The following is a 21,726-nucleotide window of genomic DNA, read 5'->3' on the forward strand; positions in this document are numbered from 1 at the left end:
AACAATAACATTTATGGATGCGCGACGGATGTATCGAGTCACGCGCGATCTTTCATGTGAATCACGCCGCCCCATGACATTTATGTTGCCTCTGCCAGCCGTATCAGCTCCTCGCCAAGAAGCAGCCCTCGCTGCGGGGTAGCGAAGGGGAGGGGCCGATTGTTCCAGCTGGGAAAGCAAAGCCGTTACCCTGTTACGGGAAATAGGATCGCGTCCCTAACTGAATCACTCTCCGCGATCTCAGCCCCCACTGCCTCACACCCCCCGCCAAGCCCCTTTCACGGCCTTTTTGTCTACCGCGAGGCTCTGTACCGAGCCTGGCGCAATTATCGTGCCGTTTGCTAGCAGGCGTCAGGCCCTTTGCTTCCGTTTTCCTCGCCCACGCATCCACCATTGTCGCGGAACACGTCGCGGCGTTGAAAATTATGAAAATGTTCGCTCGATGCGCTCTGAACATCCTTCCACTTTCACTCCAACATTTTACAGCACAACAAAATGTGTATATTTATTTTATTTTACAGCGCAAGAAAATGTGTATCTTTATTCTATTTTAACCGAGAGGAAACTATGAGTCAATGAAAAATTGTTCCCTTATTTTAGACTTCCCAAAACCAGAAATCCAAATCCGGAATCCTATTCGTTTCTGAATGTCTATTCTGTTTCAGAAGAGCTATTAATTGAACCAATTAGAAATAATATAAGAAACCCTTTTATTCTAATTTACAGCTACAAGTACACGAAATTTGCATTCTTCTAAATATGAATTTATTCCCCGAACGCATTAAACAAAACCATTAAAATTACACGTCGCACAGAACAGTAATCAGGGAAGAAGTAACAGTCATTCCCGAAATTAATTCGGAACGATTTCCCGGCGAAGATTGATACTCGAAAATCTGTCCGCTGCGAGCTTCATCACGAGACTGTTTTCAACAAACTGAAAACATCGTGAGCCCTTAACCAGCCAATTAATTAAAACCGGGATTTTTACGGTTCAGAACATAAATCACACGGAATCGGATTAAGAGAGGTAATTTATTCGGGAGATTAAATGAAAATTGTTAATATTGCCTGACATTTCCGAGATAAAGATTCTAGAAAGTCCTCCATGGAAAATGAAAATTGTCTGTATACATTTTAAGTGACAGGAACCGAATAGAAATTTATTTCGCTCTTTAATTCTTTCGATTAGACGGTAATCTTAATGTTTCAAATTGTTTTATTCCTTTTGGGCTTGTCTGATAAAAAATTCGCGAAGCAGTATACGCCATTGTGTTTTTTTCTTTGATTTATTATAATTTTAGCACGCTTCCGAAGCGCCGACGGAAGCCTTGACAAACACTCGTTAACCGATGCCCATCGATTCGCAACAAATTAACGGCAAGAATCGCGTATTACCGTTCGCGCACGCTTTAACGAATCCTCGGGCTCATTAAACGGTGCAATTATTTCAATGCTACGTTCGAATTACAATACAATACCTCGCTAACAGTCAATAACACGGTGTTTACCTCGTCGCCTTCGGGGCCCGGCGAGCTCTAACGAGCTCCAGCAATTTTCTCACGGGGAAAACTGTCCGGAGAATCGATGATTACCGTCGAATGAAAATTTTATCGACGCTACGCGACGCAACCGGACAAAAAAGACACCGTAAGAATAAATACGCGGGGAACAACGATGATCGCCTCACCGCTCCGCGCCGCGCGCGCGTACAGGCAAAAACTCATTGCGAATTCGAAAGCGCCCGGCACTTTATTAAACCATTGTTACCCTCCAACGCGAAAATTCACGCTTAAATCCGCAACGGTATAGAATATTCATCGCGCGATGAAAATCGAGGACCGATAGATTAAAATGTTTCGCTCGACGCTGGTATTTGCTTGCGTTCGGTATAAAAATAATTGCAGCAATGTTTACCGCTCGGATTGTTTGCAAGACCTGCAACAAAAATTATTCTACGCTCTACAACGCAGAAAATGTTTCACTCAGGCGAGAAACAATAATATTATACTTGCTCGGGGAGTAATAATTAACAATGTTTAATGCGATTTTTATTCCATTTATGCTTCAACAGAATATTTCGCAGAGTTATTAATTTGATTCCAGACTTTAAGGGAGCGTTATTTCTCCGGAAATTAGAAGAATTAATTAATACACACGTTTCCTTGTATTTTAGAAATTTATTGTATCACGGGCATTAAACTGAACGGAAATATGGTCACTGTCAGCTTGGTTGCACAAAGTACGCATAAAAATTCATATTTGCAGTTTATTAATTGGCGAGAACCTGTTCCTCGCTCGCCGAGTTTCGCAACCTGGTGGTTCTTGGTGTTTGCTTGCACAATTTTCAGTTTAGAATTTGCGGATGATGTCGAGCGCGGAAACTTAGAGGCAAAATTATTTTCGAAATTCCGGCGGACGCCCCGGAAGTTCGAAGTGAAATAGTTCGGTTAAAGGCCGCAATTTACGGCGTTAATGGAAAAATTTCGCAACCCCCTGGAATCATCCGTTCCCCCTTTGCTTCGTTCCAGGACGATGCCATTCTCCGGGCCCGTGCATTAAGGAATCAGGTCCAGTGGGTCGGAAGGAAGATAAAATTCCGTGGATGTCCGTCCGCCTCGTTAGATCGGAACGACGCAATTAACAACGCGGATCCGATCGATACCGTCGCCGGTATTATCCCATTCGGTCTGATCAGTTGAATTTTACCGCGCGACAGGGCATTGTTCTCGCCCGTTTCCCGTCGATATTAAAGGGGAATACAAACACCGGCCAATTGGCTAGCCCAGTTTCGCAACTTACCCCCGTCCACCCTGTCTCCAGAAACTTCGGGCCCGTTATCATCCACCCTTCCTCCCTGTATTGACGATTCCCAGTTACCACCTCGTACAATTCAGATCCGCGGGACCGATAAATGAGCACGATCGAGCGATTCCCGTGATCGACTGGCTGGCCAGATGTTCAAAAGAATTCCCGATGAACGGAGATACGTCCGTCGAACGCTCGGGAAGTGTATAAATTAATTTCAAACGGACTGTACATTCCGCCGGATCCACGAATTTGTTTTTATTAACCCGCTGCGCTGGTTCCTCTGAACCGCTGCCAAAAATTGCGAGCATGTAAGGTCCGATTCCAATTTTTCAAAAATTTTTGCGGACTCTGTGCGCTCTCAGGAAACTTTTGTTTTACTATAAATGTTTATTTTTATCCTAATGTTTTACCGTGGACATTGATTCTTAATTTTCTGTTCGAAAGTGTTCGCTTGAAGTAGCGATCAATAAAATTCTATTTACTTTAGAAAAATTATTTTTTTAATTACTGTTCGGGAATTGTTTATCAATAAAAAATACCTACAGTTACGGTGGGAGGCCAACAAAAATGATGTATTCCATACTTCCTTAAGGAATTTGAAACGATTCATCCGCGTCTTTGGATGGCAAATAGATTATTTGCGAACAATATTTATGTTATAAAGTATGTTATTTAGTGTTAAATAAAGGATATCTATTTAGATCAAGCCGTTGAACTCCTTGGAATTCTCGGGAAAATGATATCGAAATTTGTTGATTTTTAAATTCTTGTAACTCTGTAACACGTGACGGTATTTTAATGGATCTTAGAGCGTTGGAAAGCTTGAAACCTCCACTTTAAAATGGCCTTTGTTCCATTGTGATACGATGCCTGGTTCCCGAGATATCGTTGCGTGAAGACAAAGGTCATTTTTTAACGTTCGACTATCTCCGTCTCACTCGTACACTCGGTGTTCTCTTTCTCTCTTTCGCACACTCTGACCTATCTCTACGTGCCGTAAGTTGGGGCAGGTCAGTTTCAATAGTTTACTACCATTTCCGGAAATTTACTTATGAATGGGATCCCCTCCCCATTCAAAATACGCGTGAACTTTACACGCTTATATCTCGGGAACGGACCGAGATATTGACACGGGACAAAATGCATTACAATCAGCATCGACTCTGTTATCTTCTGACACTATTAACCCTTTGCACTCGGGCCATTGATTTTACACTCATAATGTCGCCTTAGAGGGGACACCCGAGTGCAAAGGGTTAACGATGTTAATTTATCTATCCTTAAATATGTCATATAGTTTAGCTCTGATGGTATTAACATAGGACAACATATCCTTCTGGGAGCATAAACTGCGTCATTTACATAATTTAAAAAAATTTGCAAACTGAACTTACTGGCTTTACCTTCACACCACTTCTGTGATATTAATAAATTATAAATCACTATTTTCTGTATCTATGGATTGAAGATAAATAAACAAAAATTAATTTACAAACTTATATATTGTCCTATCCTTTACGGTAATCAACAATTATAGGAAAATGAAGTGCACATTATAAAAAGAAACGTAAAATATTTTTCTACATTTCCGTATTTTTACGTTTTGATCCTCACAGGCTCTTTGCTTCCGGAGAATGTCTTTACTAATGAAGAACAAACAAAATATTTTTCAGTTTAGAATCGAATGGCTGAGACAACACGGGGAAATGCGCGAGCGTATCTACCCGTGATTTCATCAGTAGCGTAGTCGTTGTTTCTTTCGTTACAAGGAATAAAAAATGTCCGCGGCGTAGTTTGCCGGGGAAGGAGGATCGTGGATCCCGTTGGAAACAGTGTTTGAAATGATACGAAGCATCCTGAGCCCATTACTGAACGCGGATAAACGAGCTACCTGCTGAATCATTAAAAGCCCCGGCTGGAATTCTTTCCTGTTCTCTTTCTTCACCGGCCGGGTCCGGGGAATTCTTTTGCCATGAATTCATCCTGTTAACGGGGCCACGTAAACCGTGCGCCTCCGAGTCCTTCCTTTATTAGCACTGTTTACCGAGTTAATAGAACGCGGCCGGATGGGCGTGGTTTTGATTAGCTTCTACGACAGGGAACTGCTTCTCCTCCGACACGCTGCCTGGTCGCGATTCGAACCGGAGCGGAATAATTTCTTCATTGAGCTGCTGGGGCGTGCGAAAACTGTTTCATAGGATGCTCAACAACTTGTGGAACCCATAGAAATTTTTTAAAAAAATTGAAACCGTACGAGACCACTGGATTAATTTTTAATCTCGTTCCCTGTTTGTAATATTTCTACTGTTAATAGAGGTGTGATTACAGCTGTTATACAGGTCGATTAAGATCTCAGAAAATTTTATAGGAGGATTATATGAATCTTTCTAATTGCTAATTAGAGGTTAAAGTCGGAATTGCTATGATTCAAAACGCCCGAGCACCAGTACAATTTCCCAGAAATTGAATGGAACTATACGAAAGAGTGATACGAATCGTTTCCGTCGTTCGCTTTTAGTTTACAGGGAATATTTTCATGGAATTGAAATTGTTGTCACGGTTCTCCCGTTATGGGATGTTGTGTAGGTTAGTAACGTGTACTCACGGTGTCCTCGAGGAGGTGATTCTCCGGTGATAGACGCGATGCGGGGCGCGTCCTCATTGATTTCGATGTCGGCTGTTTTCCGGTAGACGTCCGCGATGGCGGCGGTGCAACGCAAGTGCAGCCGGCCGTTTCTGAACATGTCGCTCGTCACCTTGAATTCTATGGTCGATTTCGACACCTCCGAGTCGTCGTCTTGGGGGATTGCGAGGTATCTCGACCTGTACAGCATGCTCTCGTTCGCGATCTGCAACGAGAAATAACGGCCCCGTCAGATTCGCCAAGACTTAACCCACAGTTTGATTTTTCAATTAATTAAGACCTCCAAATGTGTACCTTTAAGCTTTACTCTGTTTGATACAGAAAAATATTTGAAAATATTAAAACTTTGCACTCGACTTTCTCCTACTATATTATAATGAACAACTATGCCTACATTGCTAAATGTCTGTGTACATTGCTAAATCTCTAACCATCTCGATCCAGTAATTAAACGTATTTCACGGTTCGGTTTATTTAATTTTTAGTCGACGTTTCGCCGGGACATTTTTCTCCCGATTCCATTTAACGAGACGAATAGCGTCGGCAAATGGGTAATAAATTGACGCGGGGGAAGGGAGGGGGGAAGAGAAAGCGGTGGGCCCTTTTTTCCCTCATTTGCTTTCGCAACGGAAACTTTCGCGCGAGATTTAGCCGCGAATTACTCTCACCGGGGGCGGCGGAATATTCGCTCGTTAATAATGCAAGAAAACAAGCGTGCACCTCAAATAAATATTTAGCGAGCTGAAAATGGAACAGATTAATTCTGAAGCGGGGGCGTTGTATATATCACGGTGAACAAGTATGTAGAAAGCATGAATTATTATGCCACGGTTGTACGAACGCGAAATGCCTGTTGTTTCGGGTTGTAACGCCGCGCGTTCGCAACGCGGCGAAGATTATCTCTTCTTGAAAACATTAATTACGCGTCGGCTCCGCGCCGTGGACGGGAACGATTTAACGCGACGAATGACCGCAATTCAATTCTCATCCCACCCGATATATACTCGGCCACACTTTTCCCCTTTCTCTTTCGTCCTCTTACTTCCATTATTCAGATCTGGTCTTCGTTGAATCAGAAACAATTGTGACTACATTTACGGGGAGTCTTTGAATTTTCCATAAGCACCCGGTGGCCGATTATAAATATTTTCTCGCGCTTAAATGTGAAAAACACCGGCTGACATTCCCATGAATATTCACGGGAGTCACCATTCTTCTCTGGATGTGTACAAAATTTCATTACAACGCTATTTCTTCACTAAGCTCGCTAATTACTGGTTATCAATTCTTACAAATCAACTACGAACGCATAGTGGAAACAATAATTGGGTTGTTGTAGAAATGTGAGAGAGCTCCGAAAAATTGTTAAAAAATGAGGGAACTGAAGGAACGATTAAAGACCAGTTGCTCGACAAGATCAGCACGGCAGAGACGCGCGGTGCATCTTCGCGGAACATAATTTACCCTGCAATCTGGTGCAGGCAAACGCGTTTCACGTCACCGCTAAATGAATACCTCGGCGGAGCCAGCAATCCGGCATTATTAGGTTACTTTGTCGGCGCTTTTAACAGTGGCCTCGACAAATACTGGGATCGATCCCCGTCCCCTCGGCTCAGACACGCCGTAGTCAATTCAATTTCGCGGTCCCATCGAAGGTGAGATTTTCCTGGGTAAACCTCTCTGCTTTCTCTGGCAGATATTACGCAGTTTCGTTGCTCTTAACGTAAATGAACGACCAACGAAGAGAGAGAGAGAGAGAGAGAGAGAGAGAGAGAGAGAGAGGGGAAGAGAGCGAGGTAGGATGCTCCCGTTTCTTCCCTACCTTTATTCTTCATCATCATCTTTATCTTCTTCTTCTTCTGGTTCTTTCGCTCGAGGGGAAAGACTCGGGTGACCAAGAGCAGAGAGAGAGAGAGAGAGAGAGAGAGAGAGAGAGAACGACCAGGCTCGGGTACAAGAGTCGCTCGGCGTTATTACTTCGGGGAACAAACGAGGCCGTGCATTAAGTCCCGCGGACTTGCGATGACGCGGGACTCTGCCGCGTGTTCATAAAGCATAATGCATAAAGCTTGCCGGTGTCGCGCGCCCTGCATCCTGGCGAGCGGGTTGCACCCGTGCACTCGTTCGCCTTGCCACGCTACAGGGGTCGGAGGATTTGTCCGACGGGTTTCTAGGTGATCCGACCACACCTGGACGATCCTATCACGGACACTCCGATGCTCTGCTCGCGGTTCTTTGTCGGATCGCGTTAGATCCAACCTGCGCATCTCTCGCGCAGCCTACTCGGAAAGTCTCCTCTGGCCGTCCTACGAGATACGGATTTGTTTGCAATTGTTGAAATTCTTACGGAACAGAACTATTTTAACGCGTGATTTTATATGATTTTTATTCGCGGTCACGCAATTTTTGATGATACATTTCTGCGTTTCAATTCGCAACGGTACTGCAGACGTATGAAAGATTCGGTTCAGATTCGGTTAAGATAGATGAATCTCTTGTCTGCTCGCGCACATGTTCCTCCAGATTTTAATTCTACTGGATTACAGAATGAAAATTTAAGAATGTCCGTCATGGATCTACGGCGGGCTTTAAAGTGCCGTGGAAGAGTTGGAAGAGGTTCGCAGCGGGTTCCGGCGGCGGAACTTAAGAAGAATTCTTGGTCCGTCACGGGACGACACCACGTCAGCTTTCGTTTCGATGGAAAGAACGTGGCCCATATTCTGCCCGTGGGGTAGAAGGAATTTTGTATGAAGCGGTACGTTACCAGGACGTCGGGAGATAAACGACGGCGACAGGAATTTTCGAGAAAACTTGCAGAATTTACGTTAGCGCGGAATTTCGCGGGGACGCAAAACACTCATAAAGCCTGCAATATGACAAACTGGAAGTATAGCTTCCTTGTAGCGAAATTTTCTCGAGAATAATTCCTGGGCTACTCGCCGTTACGACAAATTGTCCTGGGAAACGGTATTTATCGCATTTTAAACGCGTTTACATTTTTTTGATATGCTGAGAATTCCTGGCATCCTCGCATTTTCAATTCAGTCATACATAGATCCCTTTTTCTCTCATTCTTATTTTAAGTTGCTAAGGTGCAGTCATTTTTCCATGATTTATCAATCAGTATTCTTCGATTTACTGAACTGACTTCGTATGTTTCCTGGAGATTGAGTGATTCCATTGTATAGTGCGGACTCTTAACTTTAATTTGCCGCCTCGCAAGATTTTCCTACAGGAATGTATTTTAAAATTGATGCGAAGCCACCTCTTATTTTTCACTCATTTTTCTATGAGCTACTGATCAGAATTTCTTAAAATGATTTCGAAATTTTCCTTGAAGCTGAACGGCTCTATCATATAGTACGGTCTTTCAGCTTTACTCAGAGCCCTTAAAAGTTTGAAAATTTCAACGGGAACGCATTCTAAAATTGCTCCGAAGCCACCTCTCATTTTTCACTTATCTCTTTTCCAAGCGTTCTCGATTTCGCGATGCGATCCCGAATTTCCTTATAAACCTGATTGGGCTTTATCACAAAGTGTGATTTCCCAGCTACCATAAGAGGCCTCAAGAGTTCATAAATTCCTACTGGGAGGCATGTTAAAATCGATTGGGAATCGTCTCTAAAATCCGATCATGCCGCTCCGAACTATCTATCAGGCTTTATCAATTCTACAACATGATCTCGAATTTTCCTGCAAACTTGAACGAATCTATCATGAAGCACGATCCTCTGGCTTCCGCTTAAGCCGTCTAAAGTTTTAAAATTCTGCTTGGAAATCATTTTACGTTACCCCTCGAAAACGAATTATCTCTGTACCAATGGAGACATCGTTATAGTGAAAACAACTTTAAGGAGTTTTGGCGCTAACAAGAATCCTTTCCTGGGAACGGTTTTCAGCGCGTTTCCTTCGCGCGGAGCCGACATCCGGCAAGAGGGCGGTTCGCTAAAAAATTCAGGGCTCGCGATTCGTGGCGGCCCAGGGGAGAAGCCGTTCGACCGGAAAACGTGTCGGTCCGCGGAACGACAGTCCCGTTGGCTCGGAAAATGACGCGGTGCGTCCCTATCGGTTTTCCGTCCGGCGGCGAGAGGAATAAGGCTCTAACGAGCGATATTTTCGTGGCCCGGATTCGCGACAGCACCCGACAAATCTGTGACAGGGACACCTCTGTAATACCTTAACCCGATGACCGGTGGCCTCGACGTCTCCGTACCACGAGTGAGAGAAACCGAGGAAACGAGAGAACCAAAGAGAAAGAAAGAGAGAGAGAGAGAGAGAGAGAGAGAGAGAGAGTGCTGACTGAGTTCGACCTTGAATTTATGATGCTCGTAGCCGCGAGATTTGTCGGATACATTCGCCGATGTTTCACGAGCCGAGACGAAAAGAGGCGAGCTAGCGAGCGGAAAGAATCGCCGGCGAGAAAATACGAGCGGCAACTTGATTCTGGATAGCCGAACCGGCAATCCTTTTGGCAGAGGATCAACCCGGCGACTCGGTTAACGCTATTCCATTGGACGTCGTTCTCGCGCTGAGAAATTGACGCGATCACCAGGTCGGAATATTAAATGCGTACGTGCGATTTGTGGAGAATCCCAGCGAAAATCCTTCGAGATCTCCCACGGTTTAATTAAAAAAATCACTTGTTTTCACTGGTGATCTCGATACATCGATTCGGTCGATTGTTTCTTGTGTTTCGCCTCGCGACACACTGCAAGCAGGATGTCGAGAGGTAAATAGAGGTACAAATCGAGTAGCGTCCAAAAAACGATGATGGTCGGCCGTTACTGCGGCCAGTTAGCGAAGTTTTCGGATCAGCTTGGAAAGAGCGGTCGTTTCTTTGGCTAGGTCGTCGCGTTGACTGGCTCGCAACAAGGCGAACGCGTGGGTGGAGCTGCAGAGCGAACATTAAGAGAAAGTTGTCGACAATGGCCAGGTTAGCTCCGGTCCTCTCTCGGGGAGGTAACGGGGTGACACGCATCAGAGTCCGTTACTAGCGGGTCCGGGAACCGAAAATGGCAGGGTGAAATTGCTGGCTCGGTGCACTTTCCAGCGGCCATTGTTACGGGCACCGCGCGTCGTGTCGCCGGGGCTAGACACGCGAATTTTCAGTTACGCTCGAGACGCATACCACCGTTGCCAGCTCTGCTGCTGCTGCTGCTCTCGCGCGAGAAACTAAATCGGTTCTCTCCTCTCTCCTCTCTCTATCACCATCTCTCTTTCTCTCTAGCCCTACCAGTTCCACTGCGCTGCTTTCCAACTTGTCTCTGGCACGCGTTAATTATAACCGATACGTGCCCATAAAGCGGCCGAATTTATTTCCCGGTCGTCGAACGCGGGAAAATTATTTCGTCAAATAAATCTTTCTCTTTCTCTGTATACATCTATTTGCATATCATAAACTACGATTTTTCAGCTTTAATTTGAGCCCTCAAAAGTTCGAAAATTCCTCCTGGAAGACATTTTGAAATCGATATGAAGACACCTCTTACTTCCCAATCATTCTTGTCGGAGCTATCCATTCAGACTCATCGAATTTTCTGTACAATCTCGAATATTTCTGCAAACTCAGAAGAGAATATACAATCGTGTGAACGTTAAAGAAATAAAAATATAAATGTCAGGATCTGAGGAACGCAGCAGTAAATTGAAAATACAATTACATTTAAGAAAGACACACTAAAATGAAAGGGCACCTTTCGTTCAACCCTTTGGGATCATATCGTATAATTACATTGCAATTCTGAACTTCGTAATTATGTAATTTTCGTGGGCCTGATTGCACTGGCATTGCAGCCAGAGGCCGGCCATCGAACTCAACGAATAAAGCTTCAGTTTCCCTCGACTAGGGGGGTTGGTGACCGAGGGGCTGGGGCTGGGGGACGAGGGGTGGAGGCCAGTCAACGGGAATCCGAGCTGAAAATGGAAAAGCGTAGAGAGTCGTCGAGAAAATAACGATGGCGTCGTTTCCTTCACGACATCGCGGTCCATTTAAGCCTTGGGCAACGTTTCGTAGGATTTCCGAGTCCTCCAATTGCGAAGTTTCCTCGGAACTTGAACACTGCTAAGAACACGTTCCTGGCTAATAGCTTGCTGACATAACTCCCTCTTATGTCCCTTCTTTTTCACCGAAAGGTAGACGTTTTCTTGTCACATAGCACGTCTGTCATGTAACGCAACGTTCACGCCCCCACCCCCACCCCGACCGAGATGGCGACCGTCTCTACTCGAGACTTTCCCGGCCGTAAAAGAGAGGTGAGACGACGTTTAACAGTCGCCGTAGAACTTTCCACAGAGAAAACCCCTTCAACGTTCCTTACTGCCAACTGTTATGCCAATGCTGATACCAGTATCCATTTGCACGAGGTAAAATATACTGGATGCTCCATTTAGAGATTTATCTTGAACTATAATCGGCTTCTTTTAAAATTGAAAAATATTCGAGGATTTTCATTAATATTCTCTGATAACTTTTCAGAATTTATTCTACGCTGAGAAACATTTTTATTCTACGAGTTATTCACTGTACTGATCAGAAGTTTTCTTTCATCTCTAATTTGCTTCGTAGATAATTAAAAAATATTCGCGGATTTTTGCTCATGTTCTCTGACAATTTTTAAAGTATTGTCCTGCACTGCACAGGAAAGTATTTCCTGTTTTTTTTACTCTTTTATTCGCCTATCGTCGAAGTATTCGTATACAATTGAAGTCATATCTCCTGCTCGATCATAATTTTCCAAGCAAGTATCGATCCGTAAATATTATGTTTCTCTGGGATAATTTTTCAAATATACTTTTCAATCTCCATCTCCCATATCTGGCTACAGGTTCCCCCGGTTACGAACGGTCATGAACGTAATTACACGGTGAATCATTTTCCTCTGGTCATAAATTTCACTAAACTCGTTGCGTACGTTTCGGCTACAAGCTCTGTGTGAAGCTTCGAAACAAAATATTTAAAAGACCACGATGGAACGCCAGGGGGAGAAACATTGATCCGGCGTGGCAGACGAGAGAGAAAAGGTTCATTCAAAGGATTCTCCGTCGAAATGGTTACAAATGGTATATGGATTTTTATTCGGCGAGGATCGCTTAATTTCCCGGAACGTCCGTGCCTGCCCGGCGAGACATATGAAACGCTACAATATGGAGATTCGTCCATTTGTTCCCGGCGATATCGAGCACCGAGCCGGAAAAGGGGGACGAATAAGAGTAGGGGATAGGGAGAGAGAGAGAGAGAGAGAGAGAAAAAAAAAAGAAGGGGGAAATGGAAGGTAACGAACGGAAGCAATCGGCGTTCCTTCGATCCGTGGGCCGATGTTTTCGCCGATCGAAAACATATAACTCACCCGGGAGAGCAACGGGGCCGGCCATTGTAACCGGTTAAATGCGCCGGACGGCGGCGGTGCGCACCGATTTAACGGAATAATTTGGTTGATTTAACAAATACCACGGAATAACGATTTATTTGCATACGGGGGACTCTCTCTCTCTCTCTCTCTCTCTCTCTCTCTCAAACGACACAAACCCGCACACATATACCCACGAGCAGCAGAGCCACGGCCAGCAACGAGCGACGCGGATATATCTCGATGGATCACGATAAATTTAATTCCCGTCGGCGCGCCGAGCCCGAAACCTCGATCCTCGCTGTCGCTGAAATGTGAAATAACTAGTTACACCGCCGCCGCCGCGCGGACTGATTGAAAAACAAAACCCGGATTCCCGTGTACCACGAGGCGCGCAGAACAGTTCCGAACGGAGCGAATGCCCCCCGCTGGAACGCTGCTATTGGTTGCTAACGTTCGCCGGAGCTTCGAAACGAAACGGCAAGAACCTTTTTTTTTTTTTGTTTTTGTTACGAAGAAACCTCCACCTTCTATTACGACGAAATGAAAATTTCTTTTTTTGTTGCATTTTCGTACCCTCTAGTTGTGTTTCTCGTGCGCTGATTAAGAAATACGGAAGTCGCTCTTCTCTATCTCGCTTGGCTTTTGAGAAATATCATTCTGAACATGGAAGGAACGGAGGGACAACGATCACCTTGAAATCTCTAAAGCACATCCGATTAAAGAATTTTATCCGAGCGCTTCTTTTTAACCCTTAAGCGTATTTGCATTGGATCTACTAACATTTCTCATAAATGCATAAAATTCGCAGTCTAATTATTAGCATAAAATTGAGTCAGGCTCCAATAGATCGCTTAAAGGTGAAACGGGCTACAGTTTCGAAAATATTGCGAGAAGAGCACCTAATCGTGTGCGATGGAACATCCTGTATGTATATTTGCAACGACCATAAAACGTTCCCGCTGACACAGGTTTTATCCGAGATATTATATATTGAGGAATTGTAAAATTTCGAATGGGACACTCTGTATATGTAGGCACGACACATACATGAACGTAGACGCGCGAAATAAAACCGACTGGTTTTCGCGGGTCGCAATAATAACGCGTCCCGATTATTTCGAGTGAATTATTAATGGCCCCCGCGACGCTAGCCCGGATACGGCCGAGCACATATTCGCATCCCCATTGTGACGGATTAATTAATTAGGGTAATTTGATGTTCCGCTTATAATTCCTAATTAATTCGCGGGGGCGCTAGAATTATTTCAGCGGTTGTACGAGGCACGTGTAAACACGCGTAAACATTTCCGCCACGGTTTGCTCGGTAAACGACCGACGTCAAAAATGATTCGATAGGATCGATCACGATAAACCGTGTTCCTAGGTCGGTTGGTCCAGAGAGAGAGAGAGATAGAGAGAAAGAGAGAGACAGAGAGAGAGAGCTCGTAACAGCGAGGGACAGCAGATGATCGATCGCGAGGCGAAACTTCTTCGAAAAACGAATAAATTTCGGCAGAAGTCTCCGGGACACCCTCTGCATACGAAAACGTCGATCCTCCCATTGATCATCCCGGCAAATCTCTCGTGCGAGGGTAATTCGATGTTAAGAAGCTTCCGTGAAATATGCTCCGACCGACTTTCCTTATGAATTCGGGAAACCGTGTGGGAAAAACGGAGACGGTTGGTTTTGTTGTTTCGATACTGTTCGGTCGACTGTTTTCCTCGAAATATAATCAAACTTCTCTTGCCGCATGATTCCATACAGTATGAATATTCAGTATCACTTATATTTGAAATGACGGCATCGAACATCAATACAATGATTTATTCTACTCATAAATGATAATTGCACCTCTATAAAATTAAAGCGATAACGTATAACGCGATCAAGAGATTGTTTAAAAAACTGTATACGCGTAAGAGACGCAAAACAACTTCAAAAACAGTTAACACAGCTATGGTTCAATAAGTAATAAATAAACTTGAATGACCTTCGAAGACCAACATATTACAGGTGAATAAATTCACCTTGGAACAGGTTACACACTTACAAAACTAAACCATGCAATTCCAATTTAAAAACAACAAATATCACCTTGAACTGTAACCACCATGAAGACCAATGTATTATAGATTAATAAATTCACCTTGGAACGAGCTACACACCTACATAAATAAAAACATAGAAATCCAATTTAAAAAGGTCACCTTGAACTGGAAACACCATGTCGTCGCTCTGAACAGGATAAGTTTTATTTGAGACATTTTTGCGAAACTAGATACAACTTGGAAAACAATTTCGTGCGTAATTTGAAACAGGACACCCTGTACACTTACGTCTCTCCCATCGAGCTATCTCCCCGCACACCCCCAGCTCGTGGCCCGTGCAAAATCAACAGTCGAATCGCCTCGAGAATCGAGGGAAACCCCGCCGTTTCCAACGGCTCGGGAGATACGCCCCGTAGAAAATTAAGCTTGAATATCGGAATTCGGATGGGAACAAATCGCCGGAAAATTTTTTAGTTCTCGTATCTACGCCCCCGCGCCGCTCGAGATTAGTTTGTTAAATTGGAACGCGGAGAAATGAAATTCCCGAGGAAACGGATTACCACGGACATTACTCTAGTGGGAATTTATGGCGGTCTTTACGGTTCTGATGCGCCAGAAATTATTTTGCAACATTGCGTCCCGAGAAAAGAAACAATCTCGTGCTCCGCAACCTCGATTATTTAAATATTTCACTGTCATACTTCACTGTTAAACATTTCATTTCAGCCTCCTCCGACCAGGATCTCCACGCGTTTCCAAGCTCGATTTTCAATCAAATGAAACATGTATTTTATCTTCCATTCTGTCTTTACTTTCCACAATTTTTCAAAGTTATACTTTGCTGTATGAACCGTCAGAGACATTGGTTGGTCGATTTTTTGGTGGATATTTTTACGACAATATGTACATCACATAAGGAATATTACTATAATGATACAAAAAAGGTAAAGATAAAAATAAAATATAATGTTTTCATGTTGAACACTGTCCCTCGGCAAGAATAAAAATCGTTCCGAGTACAATCGCATGAGCTACATTCGCACGGGGTATCAAAATTGCGGAAGCCAATAAAGTTCGTCGACTATGAACTTTATTCTAGCTCAATGTAAATAGTGATCGAAAAAGCGATAAGAATAAATTGGTTAAACTTCATCCCCGTGCACGAACAATTTCGCAATCCACCGTACGATAAATATTAAATACTACGTGTGCATTTTTAGCTCAGTTTCATCGGAAGCGTGTTTCGAGATAAAATTCCGCTTGTAACGCGTGGGTGAATTTAACGGTTCGAGAGTCCCGAGCGCTTTCGTAAAATGTAGAGGCTCGGTGGGCGTTTGGGAAGGTTTCTAAAATAATTTGACACTCACGGGACCCCCGTTCAGCTTCCAAGTAATGTTGGAGGCGGGCCTGGAGTTGCCGGTGGTGCAGTTCGCCCGGAATATCTCGCCGACGGCTATTCGCTCCTTCTCGATGTCGATCGTCGGGTCCGTTTTTGGGGCGTCTAAGGCATAATAATTACGTCGTTTAGCACAAGCGAGTACGGACACCCCGCTAACTCGACGTCTGGCTGCCAGCCAGCACAATCGAGACCCTGGGGGTTGACAGAGGTTGCGACCCCGGAAACACCTGTACTACCAGTCTCCTTTGTATCCGACCATTCGCAAAAACAATTTTTCCCCCTACATTTACTGTACACTCACTGCCAATTTAAGAAGGGACAACTTTTTCTAAAATGAGTTCAAACGCCTTGAGCTTTTTGAACAGGTTAGAAGAATCAATTTATTAAATGATGTATCACATTTTTAAAAGAATTACAATTTGTCGAACTTGCAAAAGTGTCTGTTAACTCTCGTTCATTTTCAGTCGTTTATAACTCGTGGCAACGTCGATAACATACCTGTCAAATAAATATTTGCCATTTCGTAATTCCTGTCAATTACAATTTTTTTAAAATTTAATTTACACATCATATAGCAAATTCCTTGTTCTTGGAAACACTCAAGACGTTCGGACCACTTTTAAAAAAGTTTCTCTATGTTCAAGGATGTATAGAGACTTTTTTTACTTTCTATGTAAATGGGACACTATTCCTCATCCTCGATATTTTTTCAGAAACGCTCGATGCGGTGATTAATATTTACGTTTTTTTCTCGCTCTCTCAATGGACACAAAGTTAAATAAACGCTTGACTGTCAATTCCTCGAAACTGCACGGTATTTTATTTCACAAGTGTCGACAGCTTTGAAACATTTTATCAGATTTCCATCGCGTATAAACCAGCTCGTGAATAATATATTCCGCCCGAACGGCCGAGATATAAATTTTAGAGTAATTTAATCCTTCGTGATGAATGGTGACAGACTTTTTGGTAAATCGAAACTAAATGTGAATCCTTAGCGGAAGATGTTATAAGAGATTTATTTAATTAACGTTCCTGGCGAATTCAAGTCGTTAAAGGCGCAACTGTTCTAATTAGTCGCAACAGGATAGGGGTATTAAAATGAATCGAATTAGTAAATACGTTCTATGTTTCGTATTCAATCGAGGAAAATGCTATTTTGCGTTTGTGAACGGTGAACTGCAATGACAAATATACGATCCCGGTAAACGTATAATTTTTTCGCCAACTGAAAAATTGACAACGAAGCAAGATAAATCATGGACTAGATTATGAGATAGTCACGTAAAAACTTTGCTTCAGGTTTTCAGATCGTTCTGTTTATTAAAATGTTCCTTCTTCTGTTAGAAAATTATCGACATGAAATTCTTGCGAGCTCAATTGCGAGATAAATAAAGAAGAAACGCGTTGAAAGGCTTGCTCCAGGTTTATAGATCCTTGTGGACTGTTTACCGGCGATTCAAGGATCAACGAAGGATAGCGGCGAGCACGATTTCTCTTTTTAATGATCAACAATAAATTCCCGCGAGCTCAATTGCGAAATAAATAATGAAGAAATATGTCGAACAACTTCCTTGAGATTCGTAACGCCTCGTTTATTGGCCATTGGCAGATCAACGGCGGATAACGAGGGAAATAATTCCTTCTCCTCGATAATAAACTTTTGCGAGCTTAGCTGCCAAATAAACAATATCAAAACTTTTCCGAGCTGATGTTGGTCGAAGAATGAGAAAACAGTAAAAAGCGCAACAAAGTGAAAATGAGTCCAGCTTCGATATAAAACCCGAAGGAACGGTGTGACAGATTAGCTCCGAGTTTATAAAGCCTCTGCTGCCGATAAACTTCCGTCTATGGGAATTGCAACGGAAGAATAACGAGGAAAACAAATTGTCGTCGACGCTGGGTCGAAATTAATAAATGGGAAGAGGTGAAATGGCAATGTAGGTACATGAGTGGCGTTCGAATTTCTATCTGGGAGCGTTCTTCCGGGAGAATCGGCGTCCCAGTTGCGTTTCTTCCGGGCGATCCGTAAATCTGACATGAAAATGGGGCGCACGTAGCCTCGCACGTGCACCGCATCGCATCGGATCGCATCGGCACGGCCGCGAATCGAGGATGAGGAATTTGTCTACTCTCCCGGCGAAACTTTTTAATTCTCCGGGGCTGGCCTGCTGAGGCTACCGCACTCCTACTCACCGACGACCTCCATTTTCGCCCTCTTGATCAGAGTGTGGTACGAGGGACTTGCCGACACCTCGCACTTGTACGTCCCCGTCAGCTTCCTCGACACGTTGACCAGCGTTACATCGTGCGTGTTCGATTTGGAGACCTGCAAACAACACAAAATCGTTCAGGAAACTCACTCATCGATTGCCAATATTCGCTGGCACAATGTGTTCATTGACATGTTTCGAATTTTATTCACTGCCTTACAGAGTAAGTAGAATAAATGAAAAATTCCGTGGACAGTTAGTAAATTCCTTCTGATAGAAATAGAATGAAAATACTGCCCACCTTTTTTTAATATGACAATAAGAGTGTCCCACACTATTCGAGTAAATTGTAACGTAGTGCATCAAAGTCTGATGCAATGTAGAAAATGTCTACCGACTAGAAAATTGTGGAATACGTAAAATCACAGATGTCTTCTACATTTTCGTTCATTCGCGAAGCCGACTATAAAAAATTCAATACAGGTTGAAGATTTTTGTTAGTTTCAGAAGGATATCGATACAGGGATAATGATGAAGGGACGCCTGTTTAGAGGCGTATTCATAGCGCTCGATCAAAGAGGGAGTTTCCCAGGTAAGGAACGAAGAGTACAAATAACGTCTGGAGGATACGAAGATCTCATTTGGGTTTCCCAGCAGACACATTTCAGCTTTCACGGAGAGGTTCGATATTTCTTCGGATCGGTCGTCCCCCTCCTCCACGTCGCGGCCGAAGGAAACGGTGAAAAGGACTTGTCTCCGCATCCGGTGTAGTTTGTAAAGCAGGCGGAGGGATTCGCCGCGTTGCATGTAAATGATTGCAGCCCCCGGGAAAGGGCTACAGTCCGATCGAGATTTAGACGTGGAGAGGGTTCGATGAAAGGTCGATGAGCGTTCGGAATACAAAGTAATTTCCAGCCGCTGCTCTCTGGAACTGGGGGACTCCGCCGAAAGTAGCGAAAATATTCCTGGATTTTAAACAACCCGATAAATCAGCCGCATCGGTCTTGCCGATGTCAACAATTCCCGTGGAATATAAATAAGAAAAATTGATTCACCAGTTTAAACAACGCCGCTCGCTCGAGATATATTGCTACTGGAAGATGTGAATTGGAACTATCCGTCTTGTAAATATTAGAAATTCTGACCTGGCGGCAAGTGGTAAAGTTGGTTCAGGTGTTTAACAAGCACATGTTAAAAATTCAAGAACAAAATTGTTTCGAGGTTGAAGGCTCGAGAGCTATTAGTGGCAAACTATGTAAAAGGATAAATCGATTAGGGAATTCAGGGCACCGGTTAGAGGAATCCCAAAAATGGAATGTAATGAAATGCTTGTGAGGCTATTATTAAAAATTCTGAAGACAATCCACGCCGTTGAGAAGAATAAGATTGCGAATTCGTGGGTGGGGAATTAATCGAATCGGGAAGGCGAAGTCGATAGGTGGAGGGGTCTCTGCGAGAATACACTTTACGGGCGCATCCATCCTATATAACCGTTCGGAATCAAGTTCGCGGAGAAGGATATCACGTAGACGTGGAGAAACTTCCTCGCAGTCCGCCGCTATCAGATTTCGACTGGTTCGATCGCCCGTAGTAAAAGTATCTCACACCCCCGATAGAATGTTCGCCAGTGTTTCAACCGACCCGGGGGTGTTGCCCCGCCCCCTGCTCTACCCCCTGCTTGCCCCCAATCGAACCCTCGTTCCCCGAAACCGTGGTAGTTTTCGTGTTTCCCACGGTTAACGGGCGATCGTCGAAATAAAAATCCCACCGACCGTTCTCTAACGGCAGATCGATTTCTCCGGGATTCCTCGATAAGTGATCGGGAGGAACCGTGCCGACCATAAACGTGCCCGTACGTACGCTCCGGAGTCGTCGAACCTTATTCAATTTACTAAAAGATATTTCCTGGAAAATTTTATTCTACCATTATTCTGCTTGGGAGATCGTAAATACAGAATACCTCGGCTCATATTCCAGAATCGAATCTCTACCTTGACGGTGCTGCATTCATGCAGCGGGGGAAGATGCAAAATTTATACAATCAAACGTCCCTGAGGGCAATGAAAATTTTTTTTCAGAATTTAGACCACCAGATGCGTAAAGATGGAAGCTTCATCTTTAAAATCACGTTTGGAATTTTGTTCTGCGATTTTTCTCGCCGTTTTCTCGCACTTTGAGTGGGAAGAGTGCTGGTACTAAAATAGCTCAAAGAGAAAATAGAATAGAGTAGTTATTTAGATTACAATTCCATCACCAAATAAAAATGTGCAGATGTTCCCACAGCCTACAGAACAGCGTTCGAATTATCCCCGATGTGCAACGAACCATTTTCCCCGAGAAGCTCATTAGGCGTGGTCGTGATGCCCACAGAGCCGAAAGTTCCTTCCCGCCGGATTTTAATAAACAAAGAAACTTTGACACAGGGAGTTCCCATGGGAGGAGGGGAGGGGGAACTGGCTGGCGAGAACATCGTTGCCATGACGTCGGGATCATAGATGGTTGTATCGCGTGCGCTACAGTTTGTTCAGGTTCAGCGTCGTGATAACGTGTAATGACCAATAAAAGGGGATACACCTAAGTGGCGATAAAAAGACGGGATTATCGGTGGTGGTTACGTCAAGACGTTCGGCTCGTCCTCGGTTCACCGTGCCCGTTATCACCGTATTGGACCGACATAATTCCGCCGGAGCTATGGTTGCCTTACAGAGGAACGGTCAGGGGAATGTCCCCGGCCATTCGACTATCTGCCCCTTGTACACTGTACATTCTTCCTGGTAAATATTATACGAGCAGCCGTTACTTTTACGCTGGCCGTAGTTTCTGCCCGACGTGGCCGCGGAATTTGAATCTTTGTCCGGGATTTATGGCTAACTTTTCACGTCGTCCCCCTCCTCCCTCGCCGCACCGGTTTTATATTTGAAACCATGGCTCTCCTAAAATCTTCATTTTTAACCGACCCCCTTGAATTCTTATCGTCGCCGGCCGGTACGTCATCCGGACTGATTCCGAACGACTTCGCGAAAAAAAATCGTAGGGCCGTCTACCCGGGATCGTTTGAAAGGGCGAAGTGTCTACTTCTACGCCCCTGAATTGAAATCTTGCCGAGATCCCTCTATATTAAAAGACATTAGAACTCAGAGTGAAACATCAGCAGCATACTTTTCATTCAATGTACAATAAAGTGGACGTAAAAAATCATACGTCGATTTTTCTTGGGTCATTGTACAGAGAAGGATTTCTGCTATTAAACGACACTTAGTA

The 21,726-nt window shown here is 43.9% G+C and overlaps 1 protein-coding gene across 1 annotated transcript in view; it reads right to left on the minus strand.

The window, feature by feature from the left end:
* LOC143357729 (uncharacterized) overlaps positions 1 to 21,726 on the minus strand; it is a 151,889-nt gene that overhangs the window by 20,489 nt on the left and 109,674 nt on the right. Inside the window, exons 3-5 of the mRNA XM_076794295.1 lie at positions 18,449 to 18,581; positions 16,221 to 16,354; positions 5,417 to 5,660 (exon numbers count right to left, since the gene is read on the minus strand). Of these exons, the coding sequence (XP_076650410.1) occupies positions 5,417 to 5,660; positions 16,221 to 16,354; positions 18,449 to 18,581 (511 nt within the window). The remainder of the gene's footprint in view (positions 1 to 5,416; positions 5,661 to 16,220; positions 16,355 to 18,448; positions 18,582 to 21,726) is intronic.

The sequence above is a fragment of the Halictus rubicundus genome, chromosome 10 (assembly GCF_050948215.1).
Source record: "Halictus rubicundus isolate RS-2024b chromosome 10, iyHalRubi1_principal, whole genome shotgun sequence".
Lineage (NCBI taxonomy): Eukaryota > Metazoa > Arthropoda > Insecta > Hymenoptera > Halictidae > Halictus > Halictus rubicundus.